Here is a 20,566-nt window from a genome sequence, read left to right as displayed (position 1 = left end):
AAAAACGATTTACACTTACACTTTAAGTATTTAAATGCAAATATAGACAGGTACCAAAATCGCAGCATTAGTAGCATATCTTTTGGTTACTTCGAAGTAATTAAAATGTCCAAATGTATTTAAATGTTGAATGCAACAGTGTTATGAGTTTACAATTTCCATAAGTTATTGAATACATATGGCATTCACAAGAAACGTTTGTCGCTATTGTGAAATAGCGAAAGTGGAACACACAAATTCCCGTTTTGCTGCGGTACATGAATGCATCAGACTAACATGAATGCTCTTGCAAAAAAAAAAAAAAAAAGCAACATCAGAGTACAGTAGGTGGGACTTGAGGCCAGCTGAGTGATAAAACCTTTAGTTTCCTGGTTTACGCTGTCTTTTGGCCTACGTACAGACTGCACTGTCACTGGCACAGGTAGGGCTTTTGTTACATTTGCGACGAGATAAGCGTTTAGAGCAACATACAACACTTTTTACGGCATTTTAAATTTGACGCAATGGATTTGAGACTGCGGCACGGGTGGGGGCACTCGGTCACTTCTGGGTGTGCCCAGTGTATTACAAGTTAACGGTTGCTTTTTAAAATCTCGGCTAACATGCCACGACTGTGCAAGTCGGTTTTATTACAGCGACCATTGGAGATGTGAAGTTAAAAGTCTTGAAGTTAATATAAAGTTTGGTTTGTGCATGCATCAGTTTTTCCATTTCTGTTGCTCAATTCTTGGCAAGTACTACAGTATGTTGTATGATCACTGGCACATGACTAAAATCAGATGCTTTATTTGACCGTACTTTTACTTGAGCGTGCTGTGTTTGTTCTCGTTATTATAGTTGTTATAATTGCAACATTACATTGCAATTACATAAGCTGTTAAAGCTGCAGGCTACAAAATCTGCACACCATTGTGCTCCACAAATAGTCATATAAGATTGTTTATGACTGAATGAATGCATGATTGAAATAAACAGAAGCATAGAGAAAATAGTAAACACGCTTGCCTTTCAGTTTTGAGGTTGTAGGTTCAAATCTCCAGCCTTCCTGATGTGAAGTTTGCATGTCCCCTCCATGCTTCCTCCCACGTTCCAAAACTGCCATGCATGTGAGGTTTATCTAAGACTTTAAATTGACCTTTGACTGAAGTTTACCAATGTGCCAGGTTGTACCCCACCTTCGCACCCAAAGTCAGCTGTGGTAGGTTCCAGCTCACTTGTCACCCTAATGAGTACAAGCGCTTTAGAAAAAGGATGGAAGGATAGAAATAAACTGAACAATAAATAGAGTAATAGTAGCAGTAGTAGAACAGCAAACACACACCCATGTGTGTATTTACACACTTTAAAGGAGTCAAAAGTGTGATGACGACACGCACTGTCTCAAATATATTCAGTAGCCCATGGGCCCTACTGTTATGTATACAGTAGATTATGTATGTTAATAGTATTTGCATGTATGATCAAAGGCTGGGATTCAGGTGCAAAAAAAGTGTGATCGGGACATCCCTACCGACCAGGATACAAAATGGATGGACGGATACATTAAATTGAATTAGATCTCTGAACAACCAGAGGGCGTATGGGTGAATATAAGGCGTCCATTTCAGCGTGTAAGATGATCCACGCAGGCAGGAAACGGTGAGCTGTGCAGTGGGGTTAATTTAATTTAAACAGGTGTGTTCAAACAAAAGAACAACATAACTCTTAATGGGATTAGCCAGGATGCGAGAAAGCTCGTCAACAGGCAAATGTGTGTGAGCGAGAGCCTCCATGGGACGATGAAGAACATGCATTATTGAGATGGAGGGTTAATGAGGGTCACCGTGAACAATACAACCTGATGCTACAGCTTCCATGTTATTAACCGAGCCACATTATTTTGCAGCTTTCCCTTAACTCCGCTAAAGACATCTCCATTCATCTCACTATGGCAGCGGTAAGTCAAGTACTATTTATTTTTTATTTTTTTGTATTTTGTGTTGAATGTGGCTAAACATTGAAATACAGTTGTTGTGCTATCCTTTCTTGCAAACAAACATGAGGACTATTCCTGTCACCTTTCTTTTTTTAAATTCGTAACAGATGCAATAATGTGTAAGATGCACTTTACCGCCTAATTGTGCAAAGTAATTTATACAAGATGCACGCTTGACTACGGCGGAAGTAGTTAGATTAAGTCTGTATGTAAACCTGCAGCTCTGGAGCCACGTGTCTCTTTAGTCTCTCTCCTGTAGACCAGTTTTCTGACGCAGTTCTTGACTGATTTCCTTTTTTTGTGTTTTTTTTTTGTTTTTTTTGTTTTTTTTGTTTTTTAAACGACCAGATTGGAAAGCGTGGAACGGTGACCGAGGCGTCTGGGTTTGACCCAGAAGCAGACGCCCAGAGACTTCGCGAGGCCATGAAAGGAGCTGGTGAGTCTCACCAAATAGTGTCTCCATGGAAAAACAAACAACTCCTCCTACTCTTTGGGGAAAGTAAAAAAAAAAAAAAAAATCCATCTTGCTCAGGTTTTCTTTATTGACCATTCACACTGATATCCTCGTGCTTTGCCTTATTTGCGTGTGCTTTTTTTTTTTTTAACAGTTATACACTGAGGCCTGTATAGCAGCCACGATCGTATTTATATCGGCGACTGTGTGAATGAGAATGTTGATTTCGTTAGCAAGCTTAATCATCCGCCCCTGACCCTATTCCAAACAGATACTTTCTGTGTGGAGGTTAACTTGCTTTTCCCTCATTGTGACCAAATCACGAGACAGATGCCTCACATTGGAACACACTGAAAACGATCATTCTTACTTTTTAACTGAAAAAAAAAAATGTCTCGCAGGCACTGAAGAGGCTGTCATCATTGAGGTATTAGTCCACCGCACCATCGACCAGAGGCAGCGCATCAAGGAGGCCTTCAAACAGGCAGTGGGGAAGGTGAGAGTGAACAAAATGGTGTCTTACCCCCCCCCCCCCCCCCCCCATCCTAATTATACAAAGAAACAAAACGAGGCAGCTGGAGAGTTGGAAAACAGATGTTTTCACATCTTAATTCCCCGCGTGGTGCATTTTTTTTTTTCTACGCGCAAGGCAGACTCGGGCTTTGTTGCCATGGCGCTGGTAACGTGACTGTTAATCATTAGCTCAAAGAAGCAGAAATGGATACGAGAACAGGAAGGTGACCAGTGAGAGCTGTGTAATCTGCAGGAAGGAGCGTCGCACCATGCTGTAGAATCGATAACAAGTACCGGTATGTGTTTGGCGGTCATACATTAACTAAATGAGAAGAATGGTGACGTTTGACACGTTGATGAGGAGATAATGATCAGACTGTGGTGCTGTGGGAAGATTGGGGAAGTTTTTTTTTTTTTTAGAAGAGAGGGAGTCATACTGTGGTGACTATGCACGTACCCCACCAGATCAGGAGAAAAGTGCAATTTCTTTTCAATGTCTTTCATTTTGCTCAAATGGATTCCAGATAGGAGGGGGGGGCGAGCCAACCATGAATTATGGAGGACCAAAACTGCCAAAATTAAAAATAAATAAATGGCTAAATAAATAAATGAATAAATCAATAACAAAAAGTGAAAATAAAAATATAATTAAAAAATTAAATACAAAAAATAAATATAAATGGAAATAAAAACAACAAAATCTATATCACTGAACAAATTTTTAAAAATAAATACAGAAATAAAAAACTAGATTCAAAAACTAAAAATAAATGTCGAAATAAATACAAAAATAAACGAATAAATAGAATTAAATATCAATCAATAAATAAAAACATTTCGACCTGCAGAGCATTTTTATTTGATTGCTATTTAATTCTATTTATATATTTATTTTTTGATTTATTTCAACATTTATTTTTATATTTATTTTCATTTTTTTTTAATCTTGTTTTTTTGTATGTTTTTACTTTTACTTATTTATTTTGGGATATATATTTTTTGTTGTTTTTAATTTCCATTTATATTTATTTTTGTATTTAATTTTTGAATTATACTTTTATATCTATTTTTATTTTCACGTTTAGTCATTTATTTATTTTTAATTCTGGCAGTTTTGGTCCTCCATAATGAATAGGCGGGGGCATATGGTCATGATTGCACTATTAAATAACTATCGATCTATCAACAGTAAAATATCATTAGTGTGTGTAGGTTACTTACTGAAAATGTTTGGCGCCCCACCCATTTATTCCCATCTAAAAACGCCCCAGTAGTTGCGTTGATCGCACTAGCACCACAAAGCAGAACATTCGAAGCCATGCAAAGCAGTTTTATTTCCGGCAGTGTTTTGAATTGGTTTGTGTCTCACCTCCTCAGGACCTGGCTGACGAGCTGTCGTCAGAGCTGAGCGGGAACTTCCGCAGCGTGGTGCTGGGCCTGCTCATGCCGGCGCCCGTGTATGACGCTCATGAGCTGAGAACCGCCATGAAGGTCAGAGAGTTGCTTATAGGAAGTTTGGTGCTGCTAACAAATGAAAAAGATTGAACTTGAATCATGAATCGGTTCTATAGACCTCAATTTTTAGAACACGTTTTTTATATGGTATGACGACAGGGGGCTGGAACAGAGGAGGCGTGCCTCATTGATATTCTGGCTTCCAGGTCTAATGCTGAGATCAAAACCATCAATACGGTCTACAAGAAGCGTGAGTGCCAATTTTACCATCAATACATAAAATGTATTTGGACAATTTATGTTTGTTATAGTATGAATTTCCAAATAAAATGTGGAATTTTTTTAAAATTTGTAATATTATGATGTGTTTTTCAATGTCAAATCATAATATGTCTGCTTCCCGTTCATCTATTTTCTTTTTTATATCTGATTTTGTTTTGGTGCCGTAGATTGCATGATGGCTTTGTAGTCTGCTTAAAAAGAATCAATCAAGAAGTACCACTCGCCATTTTTCAAATCTATATCATTATGTGTGTCCTGCCAGAATATGGGCAGGACCTGGAGGACGACGTGCATGGAGACACGTCGGGAATGTTCCAGAGGGTTTTGGTCTCTTTGCTCACAGTAAGATACATGACATGTCTGGAATTAAATGAATGAAATGTACAGATTTGAACCCAAAACCTCTCGACTATGATGCATAGGTGCTAGCCACTCGTTCAGCGTGTTAGCTACTAGCTATGAGCATGCTAGCTACACACATACCAAACTGAACAAATTAAATACAACATTATTTTTTTTCCTACTGTAAGTATAATTACAAGAACACTTGTTACTCACGCAGGCTGGACGTGACGAAAGCGACACAGTGAACGAGGCCCAGGCTTTGCTGGATGCCAAGGCAAGGATTTATTTAGGTCTCTAAACAGACTGTCTTAAAAAATGACAATAAATGTATCAATACTACGCTTGCAGGAAATCTACGAGGCAGGCGAGGCTCGATGGGGCACGGACGAGGTGAAATTCCTGACTGTGCTCTGTGTCAGGAACCAGAAGCATCTGTTACGAGGTATTTGTGGAAAAAGTGGAAAAATGTCAAGCTCCTAATGTGGGCTAAAGAATGCTTAGCACACGACATGTAGCTTAGCCTAGCAGCATTATTTTTTTTTACCTATTACCCTTATTTGCTGAAACAATATTCACATATTCATTGCTTTTTGTGCTCAGGCCAAATCAATAACAGAAATAACAGTATTGCTTTGGCGCCATCTGGTGGCATCTTGCTGCCAAATGAATTATGTTGAAATGAATTGTGGCGATTCATGTAGACCACTCCGTGAGATTTTAACATATATTTTAAAAACATGGCATCCATGCAAAAATTATTTAAAAATAATTAGTAAATTATGTAAATGTTTTATTTATTATTTTATTTTGTAGAATTTTTAGGGGACTTTTTTTCCTTCTAAATTCCAATTTGGAATAAGGCTATAACATAGAAACAGCGCTGAATACTTCATTATATTATCTTTCCTCAACTTTGTGTTTTTGTTCAGTGTTTGAAGAGTACCAGAAAATTTCTGGGAAAGACATTGAAGAGAGCATCAAGAGGGAGATGTCAGGTAGTTTGGAGGACATCTTCCTGGCCATAGGTAAGTCGCTTACACCGATAATGCCGTAGTTGTTGACGGCAGGCAGGAATATTTCCTCTATGTTGTCTTTCGCCAGTGAAATGCTTGAGGAACAAGCATGCCTTCTTTGCCGAGCGTCTGTACAAATCAATGAAGGTGAGTCGCTCGTGCTTTTGGCGGGACTATAAAAAATTCAAGTTGACATGTTTGCTGACATTGTGCGCCTGTGGTCAGGGTCTGGGCACCACGGACAGTGTGCTCGTGAGGATCATGGTGTCAAGGGCGGAGATTGACATGTTGGACATCAAGGCGCAGTTCCTGAAGATGTATGGCAAGTCTCTACACTCGTTCATTAAGGTGAGATACTCAATCGTCAATCAGTCAACCTATCAATCACTCAGTCAGCAATACACTAATGCTCTATCTAGCTGTCTAGCTAGCTAGCTAGCTAGCTATCTAGATATGGCTATCTAGCTGGCTATCTAGCTATCTATCTAGATAGGTAGATATGGCTATCTAGCTAGCTAGCTAGATATGGTGGCTATCTAGCTAGATATGGTGGCTATCTAGCTATCTATCTAGCTAGCGAGACATGGCTATCTAGCTAGCTATCTAGATATGGCTAGCTAGCTAGCTAGATATGAAAATCAAAAATCGTGTTACCTGTTTGTCTTCAATAGCCTGACTTCAGTTCCTCTCCTCTCCACTGATTCCCTTTCTTTCCTTAGGGAGATACATCTGGTGACTACTGCAAAATCCTTTTGGAACTGTGTGGAGGAGAGTAAAAAGGAAACACCACAGAGAGCGATCAGCCATCCACATGTTGTTCTATGGAGCACATCGTCAGCCCTACTGTGTGTGGACGACTCACTTTTCCTAATCTTTTATGGCCTTTATATTTCTCAATCCAACTGACCATGGTGCCTTGTTTTACTGTATCTATGATCGATTAAACCAAAGACCAGTGACCTTTTACACATGTCAGAGTTTTGTTCTTTTTCGATCGATCCCGTCTTTAAGAATTTACGCATGGTAATAGCTCTAATATGTGCCGCCGCATCTTTACTGACACAAAAGACAAACGTTACCGGCCTCTTGTCTTGTTACCGCCCATTCAAGTCCATTTGTTTAATTGGGAGTCATTCTTCATGTGTTGAGTCAGCCCCTCAATTACATTAACAGGATCCTAGCTGCAATTTTAGACTTTAAAGTGTACTCTAATCAAGTTAAGGAGGAGGTCCCAATCTTCAAACTTCCATTTGAGCAGACGTGTATCTTCCTCTGCCACTGTGGGGCAGCAGCACAACTGCGAAAGTTATATAAATAAATAAACAAAAAGGAAACACTATTGGCATCTTTTGTTTGACAGTGTTATTGTGGCTGAAAGCAAAATGTGACTCATCTGCAGCCTTGAGAGAGTTAACGACTTTGCAGCATGCATCACCGTGATGCTTTGTGCAAGCATTGGCATGAAAACCTACACATTATCTTTGATATGTGTTCCATAACCACATTTTTTTTTTTTGTGTTAATATTACTATTGATGAAGGACTTGAAGTTTCATAATGAATATGTCAGTTCTGAAAAAAGGAGCCAGTCCTTTTAATAATCAGAAATTATTAATTGATTACGTGTATTAACTTTGGTTGCTATAACTTTTAAGCAGACACTGATTTCAATTTAAGACTACTGTATTCTCAAATTTTCATAAATTAACAAATTATTACAAAAAAATACATATTTGGATTTATTAGCTATTATGCTTCAATGTTCATAAACGTACTACTACTATAGTAGTCTTAATAAAAAAAATAAAATAACATAAACCTGTAGAATCACTTAAACAGTGACAATCACTCATTCCAAAAAAAAAATTCACCTGTCTCAAAAATTTTGTTCATCAGGTTTTGCAGAGTAGAAGTAAATGTGAGTGTGAATGGACGCTTGCTTGTCTGTATGCGCCCTGCAACCAATCGAGAGCGCACCCCGCCTCTCGCGTCAAGTCAGCTTGCCCACGAATGAGGATAAATAAAAAGTGATGGATGATGAATGGGTTCAATCTCTTTCTTTTCCATTCCATCTTCACGTGTTTCATCGGACCTGTGAATCCGAGGTGTGTGTGTTATTTCTAAAAACTGCAGGAGACTGAATGAGTTCTATTCGGCATACAAATATGAAGGACGCATGATGTTGCGCTTCAGGAGATGTGGTGAATCTCCATCTTTGTTGGATGTCTGAGGCGGTGTGTACAGAGTGTGCCGGGACTGCAATGTGACGAGAAATAGTAAAAGAGGGAAGCTTCAGAAAACATTTGGAACTTCAAACCGACATATTTTGTGACATTGCATCTCAAGGAGGATCTCAAGGATACATTTGGTGATGGTGACTTTTTATGGAGGAGCAAAAATGCCAAATATGCAAAATAAGTGAAAATAAAAACAGATATAAAAAATATAATTCAGAAATTAAATAAAAAAATAAATGGGAATGGATGGATATAAAGGAGGCGTCCTTTGGGGGGGAGGTACTGTCATGATTAGGGTCATGCAAGGGTTATGCTTACTGTCATGACTAGGGTCATGTAAGGGTTATGTTTACTGTCATGACTAGGGTCATGCAAGGATTATGTTTGGGTCATGACCGTGAGGTCAAGTGTCTGTTTTGAACTGATGTAACCAGCATCTAGTTTCAATTTGTAAGATGATATGTGATGTCAGGATCTATGTGATGTCAAGAATCTTTAATCTCTTTATCTGGTCAAAAGCCAATCAGATAATTCCATGTCAGTCCTGTTTCCCACATGTCTCGCCACAGCCAATCAGATCGATTCGCTGTCTATATAAGCCTGACTGAGAAGTGTGTGTTTTTGTCGGATTATTACTTCTGTTCCTTTGTGCACCTCCACAGCCTGTTAGTTTAGCGTCTCGTGATTCTCGATACATTCTCGTTGTTTCTCGTCTAGTCAAGTTTGTTCTACGCCTCTCGATGTTATGCGAATAAAGAGTTAAAATGTTATTTGTATCTGCGTTTTTGGGATCCAACTCCAGAACATAAGTTCAACAGAGAGAGAGAGCAGAAGAGCAGTGGCATTTTTTCCACAAACACATGGTCAATGCATATTGTATGTAATCTTAGTATGATAACTATTTTACAATGTGGGCGGTTTGGGTGTAAAGTAAGATTACTGATGGGAAGTTGGAAATTAAAATCAAGAAAAAATAAGAATCTGTCCTTGAATTTTATGCGCAACACTGCTATTCATCACCAAAGAGTAGACCAAGCAAAATACTTCTATTCAGGCGGCATCTTCTCACACTATGTACTGCATATCGGCGAATAAAAACTAGCGCCGGTATTTGCCAGCCGGCAGATGACTGACAACCGCTGCATCGTTAATACGCAACGCTAAAGAGTTCAAGGTCAACATCAGGCCGTCACATGAATCTTCAAAAGGAGATCTGTCATCTTATTGGCTAGCTGTCATTCCCACATACTCCCTCCTTCTCCTCCTCCTCCTCGCCAGTCGTTTCTAAACGCTCACTCAGTGTGATCGGAGGCAGTTTCTGTTCATTCAGAGAAAGAGCACGCAGTGAATATCTCTACTTCACATTGAATTGATCACAGGTAAGATACTGAACTTTTTATTCTTAAAAGGACTCCTACAATGCAATAACCTTGTTTCTAAATAAATGAAAGAACATTTTGAATGAATATATATATATATATATATATATATATATATATATATATATATATGTATACTCACAAGGGTCAGTATATTGCAGGATAACTTATTGCTGTTTAACTATTATTAGTAGTATTATCATTATTATTAATATTATTATTAATATTATTATTATTATTATTATTATTACTGCGATTGGCTGGCAACCAGTTCAGGGTTGCCCAAAGCCAGCTGAGATAGGCTCCAGCTCCCCCCGCGACCCTTGTGAGGAATAAGCGGTCAAGAAAATGGATGGATGGATGGATGGATGGATTATTATTATAGTTTTTAAATCGTCCCTCTGGTCAGTAAGCAGAGAGAAGTTTGTGTCTTTATTTTCATTCAAACAAAGAAGAGAAAAATTGAAAAAATCACAACCGCAAAACAAATTTGCAACCAAAAGTCAGGAGTTGCAAACAAAACCTAAAAACTTGTTTGCAAGTTTTCTTTTTTTTTTTTTCTTTTTTTTTTTTAATACCCATTAATTTTGCTTGCATTTTTTTTTTTTTAATTAAAAACCCTTTTTTGTTTCATTTTTTTTGTAGGGGGGTTGTTCAAATATTTTTTTGTTTGATTTTTTTTTTTTTAATTGCAAATTCCTTTTTTGTTTGATTGAAAATAAAGACACCCATTTCTCTCCATATCATTCTGCATTTCATGAGGGTACCCCACGGTTAAGAATTTTCTGCACTTTTTTTTATTATTATATTACAATTTCAACAGTTAGAGAAATACAAAGTGCAATTTTTTTATATTTATATTTGTTTTTATCGGTATTAATTGTGTGATTAATCTGCGTAAATATATGATTAATGCGATCATTTTGTACCGACACCAGGTATCAATATCAGACCAATTCCTGGCCTTATTTCAAGGTATCAACCCTTGCAACGGCGAACGATATAAGCGTTGGTTGGCTTCTGGTGGCCATTTTACAATCAGGAACTAGAAATTAAAAATTAGAAGGATAGAAAATGGCCAATAATGTCATGCAATTTTAAGGGAAAGTGCTATACTGGGGATTATAAGTCTTTCTTTTTTTTTTCTGTTATTGCTTTTTTGGGTAAATTTTGTGTGTCATGTTGCATCACTAGTGTATGTTGCACGTGTTTCATGGCGGTTTATTTTTAGGCAAAAAAAAAAAATTATTCTATCATAATTTAATTTGTTTTTATTTGTGCAACAATGTGAATATTTTACTGCACGTTTGATTTATGTTACATTTATTTGATTGCATAATGTCTTACATGATTGTGATGTAGGCATCGGAAGGCAGGTGCTTTTAAGAAATGCTCTATTTAAATGCTTTAACATTTTAAAACCAGATAAACACTGAACTGTTGACTCAAATCATGCTGACATTTTCCATTTCACGGAATGACTCCTTCCCTTATTTCCCCGTTTTGCTGCACTCAAATGTCTTCTTTATCATTCATTAACAAGCATGGTTAGTTTTCCATTTTATAATAATTTTTTTATTTGAGGTGATTTCTTCATCCAGCTAGACTCATGTGTGACCTTTGTTACTTGATGTTTCCTTAAGGAAGCACGTCCCGTCTCACATTTTCAGGACGGTGACGGCCATGGAGACGAATAGCAGCATTTACGAGATAGCCGTGCACGACAACTCCAGCAACCGCAGCTCGCAGTTCGCCGACGTGGCCCTATTGCAGACGTTCAAACCCCTGATCATCCCTTGCTACGCCCTGGTGGTGGCGGTGGGAGTCTTCGCCAACTACCTGCTCCTCTACGTCATCTGTCGGACGCGCAAGATGCACAACGTCACCAATTTCTTCATCGGCAACCTGGCCTTCTCTGACATGCTCATGTGCGTGACGTGCGTGCCCTTCACCCTCGCGTACGCCTTCAACCCCCACGGTTGGGTCTTCGGACGCTTCACGTGCTATTTGGTGTTCCTCATCCAGCCGGTAACCGTCTACGTTTCGGTCTTCACGCTCACTGCCATAGCTGTGGACAGGTGGGTGACTAATGGTTCGCTTGAGTTTCAGACTCTTATGTTCTGGGGTTGGACCCCAAAAACACAAATAAGATTTTAACTCTTTATTCGCATAACATCGAGGAGCGTAGAACAAACTTGACTAGATGAGAAACTATGAGAATGCACTGAGAATCACGAGACGCCAAGCCCCCTTGGGCTGTGGAGATGCACAGAGGAACAGAGGTAATAATCCGACAAAACACACCCTTCTCAGGACAGGCTTATATAGACAGCGAATCGATCTGATTCGTCGTGGCTGGGTCATGTGGGTAACAGGACTGACATGGAATTCCCTGATTGGCTGTTGACTCGATAAAGAGATTAAAGATTCCTGACATCACAGAGTTACATGCCGATAAAGATTTCTGACATCACATAGAGTCTTACCAGTTGAAACTAGATGCTGGTTACATCAATTCAAAACAGACACGACTTCACGGTCGTGACCCTAACATAACCTTTGCATGACCCTAGTCATAACCCTTACGTGACTCTACTCATGACAGTACCAAACATTACCCTTGCCTGACCCTCGTCATAACAGTAAGCATAACTCTACATGACCCTAGTCATGACAGTATAAGCATAACCCTTGCATGACCCTAGTCATAACAGTAACCATAACCCTTGCATGACCCTAGTCATAACAGTAAGCATAACCCTTGCATGACCCTAGTCATGACACAGACGGAAATGACGTTGAATGTTTTGAACTCCTTTCTCCGCGTCAGTGCCGTATTGGGATGTAACGATATCCAAACATCTTGGTACAATATTATCACGATATGAAGGTCATGATATGATAATTACTACGATAACGTGGGGAGTTTGACGATACAAAAAAAAGGTCACAATATTGTATAAAAATGAGCTCATACTAAAAAAATAAAAAAAATACACACAATATTGTGCTTTTGTACTATACAGCAATGAAAAATATTATACAAATATAAATATTATATGACAGGGCGCATGACAGAATATAATTGAGAAGCACTGCCTTATGGTGATATTCACTTATTAGGATACTTCAGCATACCTTATCATGTTATAGACTCGTCAATGAATCAATACGTCTCTTTTTTACCTTTTTATGTAAATGCATGTGTCCTTAATGTGCTGTGCTACAAAAGCTGTGAAAAAGTCCATTACCATTACAGATGCAATTGCAGTGTACAGTATATTTTTGTCAAGCAGACGTTCCGGTAGTCAACAGTCCTTGTTAATTATGTACTTCTGTAGCGCACCGCAGCAGCTTTTTAACACCATTAGGAGTAAGCTCATTATTTATCTTTTCAAAGAAATCTGTCAGTGCCATTCAGCTGAGCTACATGATGTTCGCTTCCTGAAATTAGACTTTATAAACACGTCAGGCTTTTGTACTTGGCATATGCATATTTATACAAATTTGGCAATCCTCTAAATTGCCTGGCGTGTCATGTTGTAAATCACAGGATGAGCCAAGCAGTTATGCATGCTGAAAATGTTTAATTGTCATCCAAAAGTAATCGATTTTCTGACCTTCATCAAACTCTTTGTCAACGTTTGAGACATGGAATTCACCCAAAATGGCTGACTCCCTGTTCACTTTTAGGCATGGCTCCTTGAGACTTTTTCCTGCCGTTACGAAAGACATGGTGTCCCAGTTTTGTGTCGACCACTACTTTCCAGAGTAAACTTTGAGGAGTTTATTTGGGCACGTAACTAACAATTGCTAAGTATTTTTTAGGTAGCAATGGTTTAATTTGTCCATCAAAATGTGAGCCCTGGAATGTTTTGTGGTGAATCCTCAGAATATGTTAATTAAACTTTGAAGCTAAGCTCTGTTCACAATAGATGTCTAGGTTAAAGAAAAACAAAAATCAGTTTGGCGAATAAATATCTAGAATACCTGCTTTCACGTGGGAAAAAATTCCTCATGAGTTTGTCACACACGAGCCCTGAAAATTCACCCAAAATGGCTGCTGTCAAGAAATATTTTTGTCTCATATTCTAGGGGGCGCTACTGAGTGGGTTATAGGGTTGAGTCAAGGAACCCTACGATACATCACCTGGACTGATGGCCGTGCAAAAATTTGTGAATTTTCAGCTATGTTGAGGCCCTCGAAAAAGGCGATTGATTTAACGAACAATGATGAAGACTGATTCCAAGACGGCCTTCATACCACCTGGTGTTCGGGCCTGAATAGTCACCCTTTTATTCCATTTTTTTCCTCACTTCAAAAGAAATTTTGAAAGCGTGCTCAGTCTGGTCAATTATTAATATAGGAAATTACGAACATTTTCATGGGGGGTGTCAATTACTGTTTTTTCCCCCACTACTATTAGATGCAAACTGATATTCATTACATATAAGCTATAATCAAAACAGAAACAATAAATTTCATTGTGTGTGTGTATTGACACTGAAATGCTACACTTTTTCAATTGAGCTACTACCATAGTTGACTTTTGCCATATTCTAGTTTCTTGAAATCCCCCTGCCTATGAAGCAACTTTCCATATTTGTAGATATTACGCAACAGTACACCCGCTGAAGAAGCGCACCTCCGTGGCCACCTGTGCCTGCGTCCTCGCAGGGATCTGGCTCCTGTCCTGCGGCCTGGTCGCCCCGGCGGTCAGCCACACCTACCACGTGGAGTTCAAGGAAGAAGGCTTCACTATCTGCGAGGAGTTCTGGCTGGGCCAGGAGAAAGCGCGACGGGCCTACGCGTACAGCACCCTGCTGATCACCTACGTCCTCCCCCTGTCCGCCGTCTTCGTCTCCTACTTGTGCATCACGGTCAAGCTGAAAAAGTGCGTGGCGCCCGGCCACAGAACCCAAGAGAAGGCTAGCGCCCAGCAAGCCCGCAAGAGGAAGATCTTCCGCCTGGTCGCCCTCTTGGTGTCCGCCTTTGCCCTGTGCTGGCTCCCTATTCACGTTTTCAACATGCTGCGTGACATCGACATCCGGCTCATTAACAAGCGCTTCTTCCTGCTCATCCAGCTGCTCTGCCACCTTTGTGCCATGAGCTCGTCCTGCTGCAACCCTTTCCTCTACGTGTGGCTGCATGACCGATTCCGCGCTGAGCTGAGGAAGATGCTCAAGTGCCGCAGTCGCGTCGGCGTGCCGGTCAACCGTTGCACTGCCGGCGTGGTCTTGTAGCCCCCACAGTGAGGCTGCTATTCATGGTATCATCAATCCATTTGCTACAAAGCTGATCCTGTTCAGGTTCGCAGAAGCCTGATTCAGGTGATGTCGGGCTGTCAGGGTTACCTGTTTGACATCTATTAAACACGACACAAAAAGGAGAGAATACACTCAGTTCAGGTCTCGTGAGGAGAGGAACTAACTGATACAATTCACTCCTGCACTCTCTGAAGATTCCTCTTCTCACCCTCTCTATTTGTATGGTTTTCCACACCCTTTCCACAACCATAGTTACATGGGTGTTCCCACCCTAAAAATGCAAATGCAAGGCATAGTTGGAACACAGTGTACTTGTTTGTCTATGTGTTGTGCATGTGAGTGGAAGATTGCTGAGTACATGTGTGGTTAAGTTTGCATTAACAGAAAGCAGACTGGCTCAAAATATTTTGCTGTGTTAGATGTTGTGGTTCTTCAGCTTTTGAGTCATTTTCAAATAGCCAGCCTATGTGAATGTGAGTGGGAACAGAGCAAAGCATTCTTCATTGCAAGCAGAAGTAATTCTTCTCTGCAAGAAAAGCAGTCTTCATTGCAAACAGAAGCAGTTCTTCATTGAGGCAAAATGTATAACAACTTATTTACAATTACTCCTACACAGCCGAAAGCAGACCAACCTAGACTGTTCGTTAGTCAATCACAGGGCACATATGACAACTGACAACCGTTCACATTCAACTTTACTCATTCACTGCCAGCCCAGATAAAATTGATTTTTGACGTCTATAGCCGTCAATGGCACTTGACGGGAACTAAACCCACACTGCCTGCATCAAAGTCAGGATATTCTACCACTACACCACTCTTGAATCAGTCAACCACAAGTCTGGAGCGTATCCCGTTTGTTTCAGGTAAAACAGACTCAATCCTGGACTGGTCGACAATCAATCACAGGACACAACTGCATTCAGATAGACGAACATTTAAACTCAATTCATACCATTCCTGAGTAGGAAATGAACACACATTGGTCAAGATGATTCATCCTCGTCGTGTTCTAAAAAGTTTTCACAAGTTTAGTATCAAAGCTCAAAAGTTAAGGGCCAGAAATAACAAAAATAAACAAACATGCTAATATTAGCTTAGCTTGTCTGCCACGGTTCCTGTCAGCCCTCTTTAAAGACCCTGTAAAGTGAATTCAGAGATTGTAAATCACAGTGAGGAACGGTGGGGGAAAAAAAAGTTTAAAGAAGTTGAAAAAAGCTTTGATATAATGTATTATATCATATGATTAATTTATTGATATTTGTCAAATGTTCAAAAATCATGACAACCTTGCACATTTGAAATCTGAATGTTTGTGTAGACTTTATATATCGACTGTATTATATATGCAATACAGAGAAGATATTTTGATTTAAAATCAATTTGTTTCCTTAATAGCCTGTCTCACTTGCATTGCTGTGTCAGCTATATATTTTTTTAGTAATGTTTGAAAATGAAGGCGCAAATAGGTACTTGTGATTTGTGTAAGTTGCAAGACATTACGCTCTAAAGACAGTTAGGTAAAAAAATATGGGGTAAAAAAATAGGACCAACTTGCTGCTTGTTAACCCAAGTTGGTTAAAAAAAATAACCCAGATATGGTAAAAAGCGGATCAACCCGCTACTTGGATCAATGTAACCTCATTTTATGGGATGTTTTACACAAAAACAACCCAGAAAGTTGGGTCAAACTGACCCGAGTAGCAGACCAGCCCATTTTTTGGATAAACTGTTTTTAGATTGTACCTCTTAAATGGTTGATAATACATAAAATCAATATTGTAAATTGTCTTAGTAATAGTTGAAGTTTATTAAATGGAATGGGGGAAGAAAAAAAAAAAAGTGATTTACTGTAAGTGTATGCCATTAAGTTTTAACGCATGTCAAATTTTGTGAAGTTAAAACGAACTGATTACTAAAGGAGTGTCTGTAATGCTCATGTATAATGTCATAAGTTCTATTTATGGACACCATACTACTTCTGTATAATTCTGATTTCCCTCTGACTAGAACAGAGTGAAGTTTGAACCATTACGAATATTGCATTATGACAGTGGGAGGGTATGTTTTATGATTGACATTAAAATGTGTTTGTACACGTCACAAATCCTGCTCACTGCGTGTGTATCTTTTTTATTAAGATTTCTAATGAACAACAAAAGTACATCTTCATCAAATAAGGAAATTGTATAAAATAAGATAGAACTTCCATTGAGGTAATCCACAAGTACAACATTGCAGAAGTCCAGTAGCTCTATTTCTCCATTATTCTCATTTGGCCTCCTCACTCTGTGACAAGCAAGCCTTCTGCGTGACGGCAAACTCCCTGGCCTCCCGCGGGGTGCGGAGGTAAGACTCAATCTCGCTGTCTGAGATCTCCTCGTCGCCAGTCACGTCTTTGAGCCCTTCTGGCGCCGGTCTACGTTTCTTAGGGTGAATCACGCACGGAGGCGCGAAAAGCAACCTCTTCCCCCAGTTGCGTTGTGGATTTTGATTACTGTTGGACTCGCGACTCTCTCCTGGCTGTTGTTCAGCCTTCTCAGAATTCCAGCCGGTTGCAGTCTGATCTTCGGGCTCAGGAAGATTTACCTCTTCGCAGCTGTCTTGACTCTCTTCCTGCATGGCCTCCTCGTGGCTCCTCATAGCCCGCCGTAGGAGAGCAAATCTGTTCTTGACAATATCCCCCACGTGCTTAACCACATTGTCTGGCGTCACCGCATCCGTCACCCAAGGGATCTCTTTACCCAGTTTGCATAGCACCCCCTTGATCTCGCCCACTCTTTTCGCGACGGCCCGGTTCTTTTTCACCTTGGCGATGAGGCAGAACTTCTCCAGGGACACTTTGAGGCGAACGTGGTTGGGGTTCAGGGACTGCCAGGCTAAGTAGACCGTCGCCATCATTAAAGGGACGGGCTGACGGCCGGTCAGGATCCAGGAGTCGGCGGCCATCTCCACCAAGGACAAGGCTCGTTTGTTTAAATCCTTGTACTCTTCGGCAAGGTCTTCATGCACGTCGAGGGGGCTGATTTTGTACCTGACAGGAAGGGGAAAAACAAATAATGATATACCAAACCTAAACAGTTGATAGCATGTCTAACTGGGGTTATGATTATGATTAAATAAAAGAAAAACAATAAGTGTGACAAGTCTTAAATACAATTAAACGCATTGGTACACAAGGTACATTCAATGGAGAAGATTACACATTCAAATGACATGCTAAGGTCTGCTGTTATTGGTAATCTGCATATGTAGCATCATATAACAATAATTAGCTATACAGGCAATGTTGACCTAACATTTCAATGTGAAAAACGGAACGACAATTAAATAAAACCACTCACCCAGCGATGACAATTGGCTTAGCATACTCGCAAGTGACCAGGGCTGATAGCATCAAAGGGAAACCGCCACATTTTACAAGTTAACTGGATGTTGTGATTCAGGACCACTTTCAAGTCGGTCGTGTGTTTGTTTGATGTTTGCGAGTTAACCAGCTTTCATACTCATTTTTAGCATAGCTTCCCATGACTAAAACCAATCACAAGACCAATAAAGTAACAGATTTTAGTACAACCATTGAATATTAATGAAAAGTAAAAACAGACAATGAACCATCTGACCTCTCCCACAAAGACCAATAGAAATGGAGAACAAAAATAATATCCCAAATGAAAGTATTCAGGTTGTATCAACGATAAATAAAAATATAAAATGAATCCAGCTCACCATGTGTGAATCTCTTACCAATCTAGCTGTAAAAAAGAAAAAACTTCAATTTCAATGAATGCTTACTCTTGACAATGAGCCTCCATCACGTCGCTAATGTTGATTAGTGGCGCCTGGACCTTGAGAACCTTCATCATCTCTTGGTAGACGGCGCCCATCATCACCAGGTCCGCCTCCAGCAGGCAGGCGATGGTGCATATGGTAACGGGCCAGTTGAGCTGCCTGCAGCTCACCAGCACACAGCAGCCGGCCAGACACTCCTTCTTTTGCAGGCTAACCTTCAGGAAGCTATCGTGCTCGTAAGCCTGCGCAAAATACGTGCTTGACACCGTCTCAATTTCGGCGTTGACACGTAGCGCTCTGCAGATGGCTTTCAGACGCTGCTGACCTGTGTGGGTGTTGCAAAATCAGAACGTAAAGAAACGTCAAGACATTAATATAACAAGTTAAGCGGCAAAATCCACCCTTTTTTTTAAACCATCTAAAGGAGCGGCCATTTTGCCACATGCTGTCGACTGAAAATCATATCACAGTTGCTCAACTCAGGTAACAACCAATCCCGGCTCAGCTTCAGAAAACAGGTGAGGATTGATTGGTCGTTACCTTAGCCCTGAGCAACTGTGATGCAATTTTCAGTGGCCACTGGCCAGCAAGTGGCAAAATGGCCACCCCAGCTGAGATGGATACACTGTCCCCGTCTTATGTAGCTACTGTAATATATGTACACACAGAACAGCTCACCTTTTATCTGGTTTAAACATGGCTGTTTAGCAACAGCTGTTGTGCGGCTGTAGCTGACATCTGTAAAAATAAATACATTGAAAATAAATCAATTTACACCACACACGGGCAAAATAAATACATTAAATACTTTGTATTGAAACACTATCGGAAATAAAACGCAAAAGCAGGAAGGTATGCTTATACGTTTATTATTTTTTGTATTCTACCTCTGCCTTCGAAAGAATCGTGGGTGAGAGCTCCTTCTGACACCACAGCCCCACAGTCCACACAGACCAACTGACGTTGCGCGTGATGGTCGTCTTCCACAATGCTGGACGAGCCACAGCAGGGACATTTCAAACCCACCGCGGACATGTTCTATCAAGTGCCACCGCCTACGCCGCGACAATAATAAATTCTCATAAGACAAAGGGACGAAATCTGGAGGAAAGCGCTGCAGTTGCTTCGATGGTGTACGTCAAAAATAGTTCCGGGTATATACAACGTCCTGTAAGGCGATGGTTCCGCCCTCGTACGACGCACGAAAGAAAACGCGAGAATGTGTGTGAGAAAGAAAGGTATAATCAAATTTAGAATTTTCACATAATTTCTCAAAATACATTTAAATTTTTCAAGAATAAAGGGTAGTTTTTAAGAGTACACACGTATTTCTAAATAAAAAGTGTATTTTGTTTTTAAAGTCGTGTTTTTAGGATTACAGTAGTTTCTTTGGGGGAGAAACTATTTGAGGGAAAAAGCCATACATTTGTGGTAATTTTACGAGTTGTATATTTAAAAAAAAAAGAAAAGATTTTTAGAGAACAAGTCAAATTTTATGTGACAAGAGTGGTGAATAAGCATATCTTTGAAATGAGTCTTAAAACTATTAATCATTAGGTCTTCTACAAAAAACAAAACAAAAACAAAAAACACCAAAAAAAAAAAAAAAAGAAAAACTTTTGAGATTTAATTTGTGATATGACTACAATTCAGTTAAATCCCCAGTCTTTTCCCACATCAAAACCGGTTTATCATCAGGACTTTCAAAAATGGAAACTGATTGCGGAGAAAGATCCCAACTGTCTAAAAGTTTTTATTCCTGTAACAGTCCTGCTATTGCAAAATGATTGAATGTTATCAGCTTGTGAATACAAATTTAAAAAAAAAAATAGTTTGAAAACAGAAGAAAATAAA

At 39.7% G+C, this 20,566-nt stretch overlaps 3 protein-coding genes across 4 annotated transcripts; 2 read left to right on the top strand and 1 right to left on the bottom strand.

Moving 5' to 3' along the window:
* Nucleotides 1-279: 279 nt before the first annotated feature.
* On the top strand, nt 280-7,003 carry anxa4 (annexin A4). The gene is made up of 13 exons (XM_077496793.1): nt 280-421; nt 1,886-1,936; nt 2,324-2,411; nt 2,831-2,925; nt 4,320-4,433; nt 4,557-4,647; nt 4,942-5,021; nt 5,242-5,298; nt 5,373-5,466; nt 5,954-6,049; nt 6,126-6,184; nt 6,263-6,385; nt 6,757-7,003. The coding sequence occupies exons 2-13, from the start codon at nt 1,928-1,930 to the stop codon at nt 6,811-6,813; spliced, it is 963 nt and encodes a 320-aa protein (XP_077352919.1). The 5' UTR covers nt 280-421; nt 1,886-1,927; the 3' UTR covers nt 6,814-7,003.
* Nucleotides 7,004-9,559: 2,556 nt separating this feature from the next.
* Nucleotides 9,560-16,915, top strand: prlhr2b (prolactin releasing hormone receptor 2b). Of its 2 annotated transcripts, none has more exons than XM_077496922.1 (3): nt 9,560-9,652; nt 11,296-11,730; nt 14,263-16,915. In XM_077496922.1, exons 2-3 carry the CDS (start codon nt 11,336-11,338, stop codon nt 14,894-14,896), a joined length of 1,029 nt encoding a protein of 342 aa, XP_077353048.1. In that variant the 5' UTR covers nt 9,560-9,652; nt 11,296-11,335; the 3' UTR covers nt 14,897-16,915. The 2 variants fall into 2 exon arrangements, with proteins under 2 accessions (XP_077353048.1, XP_077353049.1); XM_077496923.1 differs by lacking the exon at nt 9,560-9,652 and adding an exon at nt 11,123-11,199.
* Nucleotides 16,916-17,037: 122 nt separating this feature from the next.
* Nucleotides 17,038-19,884, bottom strand: brf2 (BRF2 general transcription factor IIIB subunit). The gene is made up of 4 exons (XM_077496921.1): nt 19,600-19,884; nt 19,391-19,450; nt 18,716-19,037; nt 17,038-17,954 (listed from the first exon to the last, which is right to left on the bottom strand). Exons 1-4 carry the CDS (start codon nt 19,745-19,747, stop codon nt 17,192-17,194), a joined length of 1,293 nt encoding a protein of 430 aa, XP_077353047.1. The 5' UTR covers nt 19,748-19,884; the 3' UTR covers nt 17,038-17,191.
* Nucleotides 19,885-20,566: the final 682 nt, after the last annotated feature.

This window comes from Festucalex cinctus, chromosome 15, assembly GCF_051991245.1.
Source record: "Festucalex cinctus isolate MCC-2025b chromosome 15, RoL_Fcin_1.0, whole genome shotgun sequence".
In the NCBI taxonomy this organism is placed as follows: Eukaryota; Metazoa; Chordata; class Actinopteri; order Syngnathiformes; family Syngnathidae; genus Festucalex; species Festucalex cinctus.
Note: the sequence above shows the minus strand (reverse complement) of the source record. Positions and strands in the feature narration are given on the sequence as shown.

Bases quoted from the DNA above. Each gene is read 5' to 3' on its own strand.
- anxa4 (XM_077496793.1), top strand. The intron at 2,926-4,319 runs GTGAGAGTGAAC...TCACCTCCTCAG, and splicing joins TCAAACAGGCAGTGGGGAAG to GACCTGGCTGACGAGCTGTC. The intron at 4,648-4,941 runs GTGAGTGCCAAT...GTGTCCTGCCAG, and splicing joins CAATACGGTCTACAAGAAGC to AATATGGGCAGGACCTGGAG.
- prlhr2b (XM_077496922.1), top strand. From the start codon at position 11,336: ATGGAGACGAATAGCAGCATTTACGAGATAGCCGTGCACGACAACTCC. The intron at 11,731-14,262 runs GTGGGTGACTAA...CCATATTTGTAG, and splicing joins ACTGCCATAGCTGTGGACAG to ATATTACGCAACAGTACACC.
- brf2 (XM_077496921.1), bottom strand. From the start codon at position 19,747: ATGTCCGCGGTGGGTTTGAAATGTCCCTGCTGTGGCTCGTCCAGCATT. The intron at 19,038-19,390 runs GTGAGCTGTTCT...ACACCCACACAG, and splicing joins ATGTTTAAACCAGATAAAAG to GTCAGCAGCGTCTGAAAGCC. The intron at 17,955-18,715 runs GTAAGCATTCAT...CCTTCCTGTCAG, and splicing joins ATGGAGGCTCATTGTCAAGA to GTACAAAATCAGCCCCCTCG.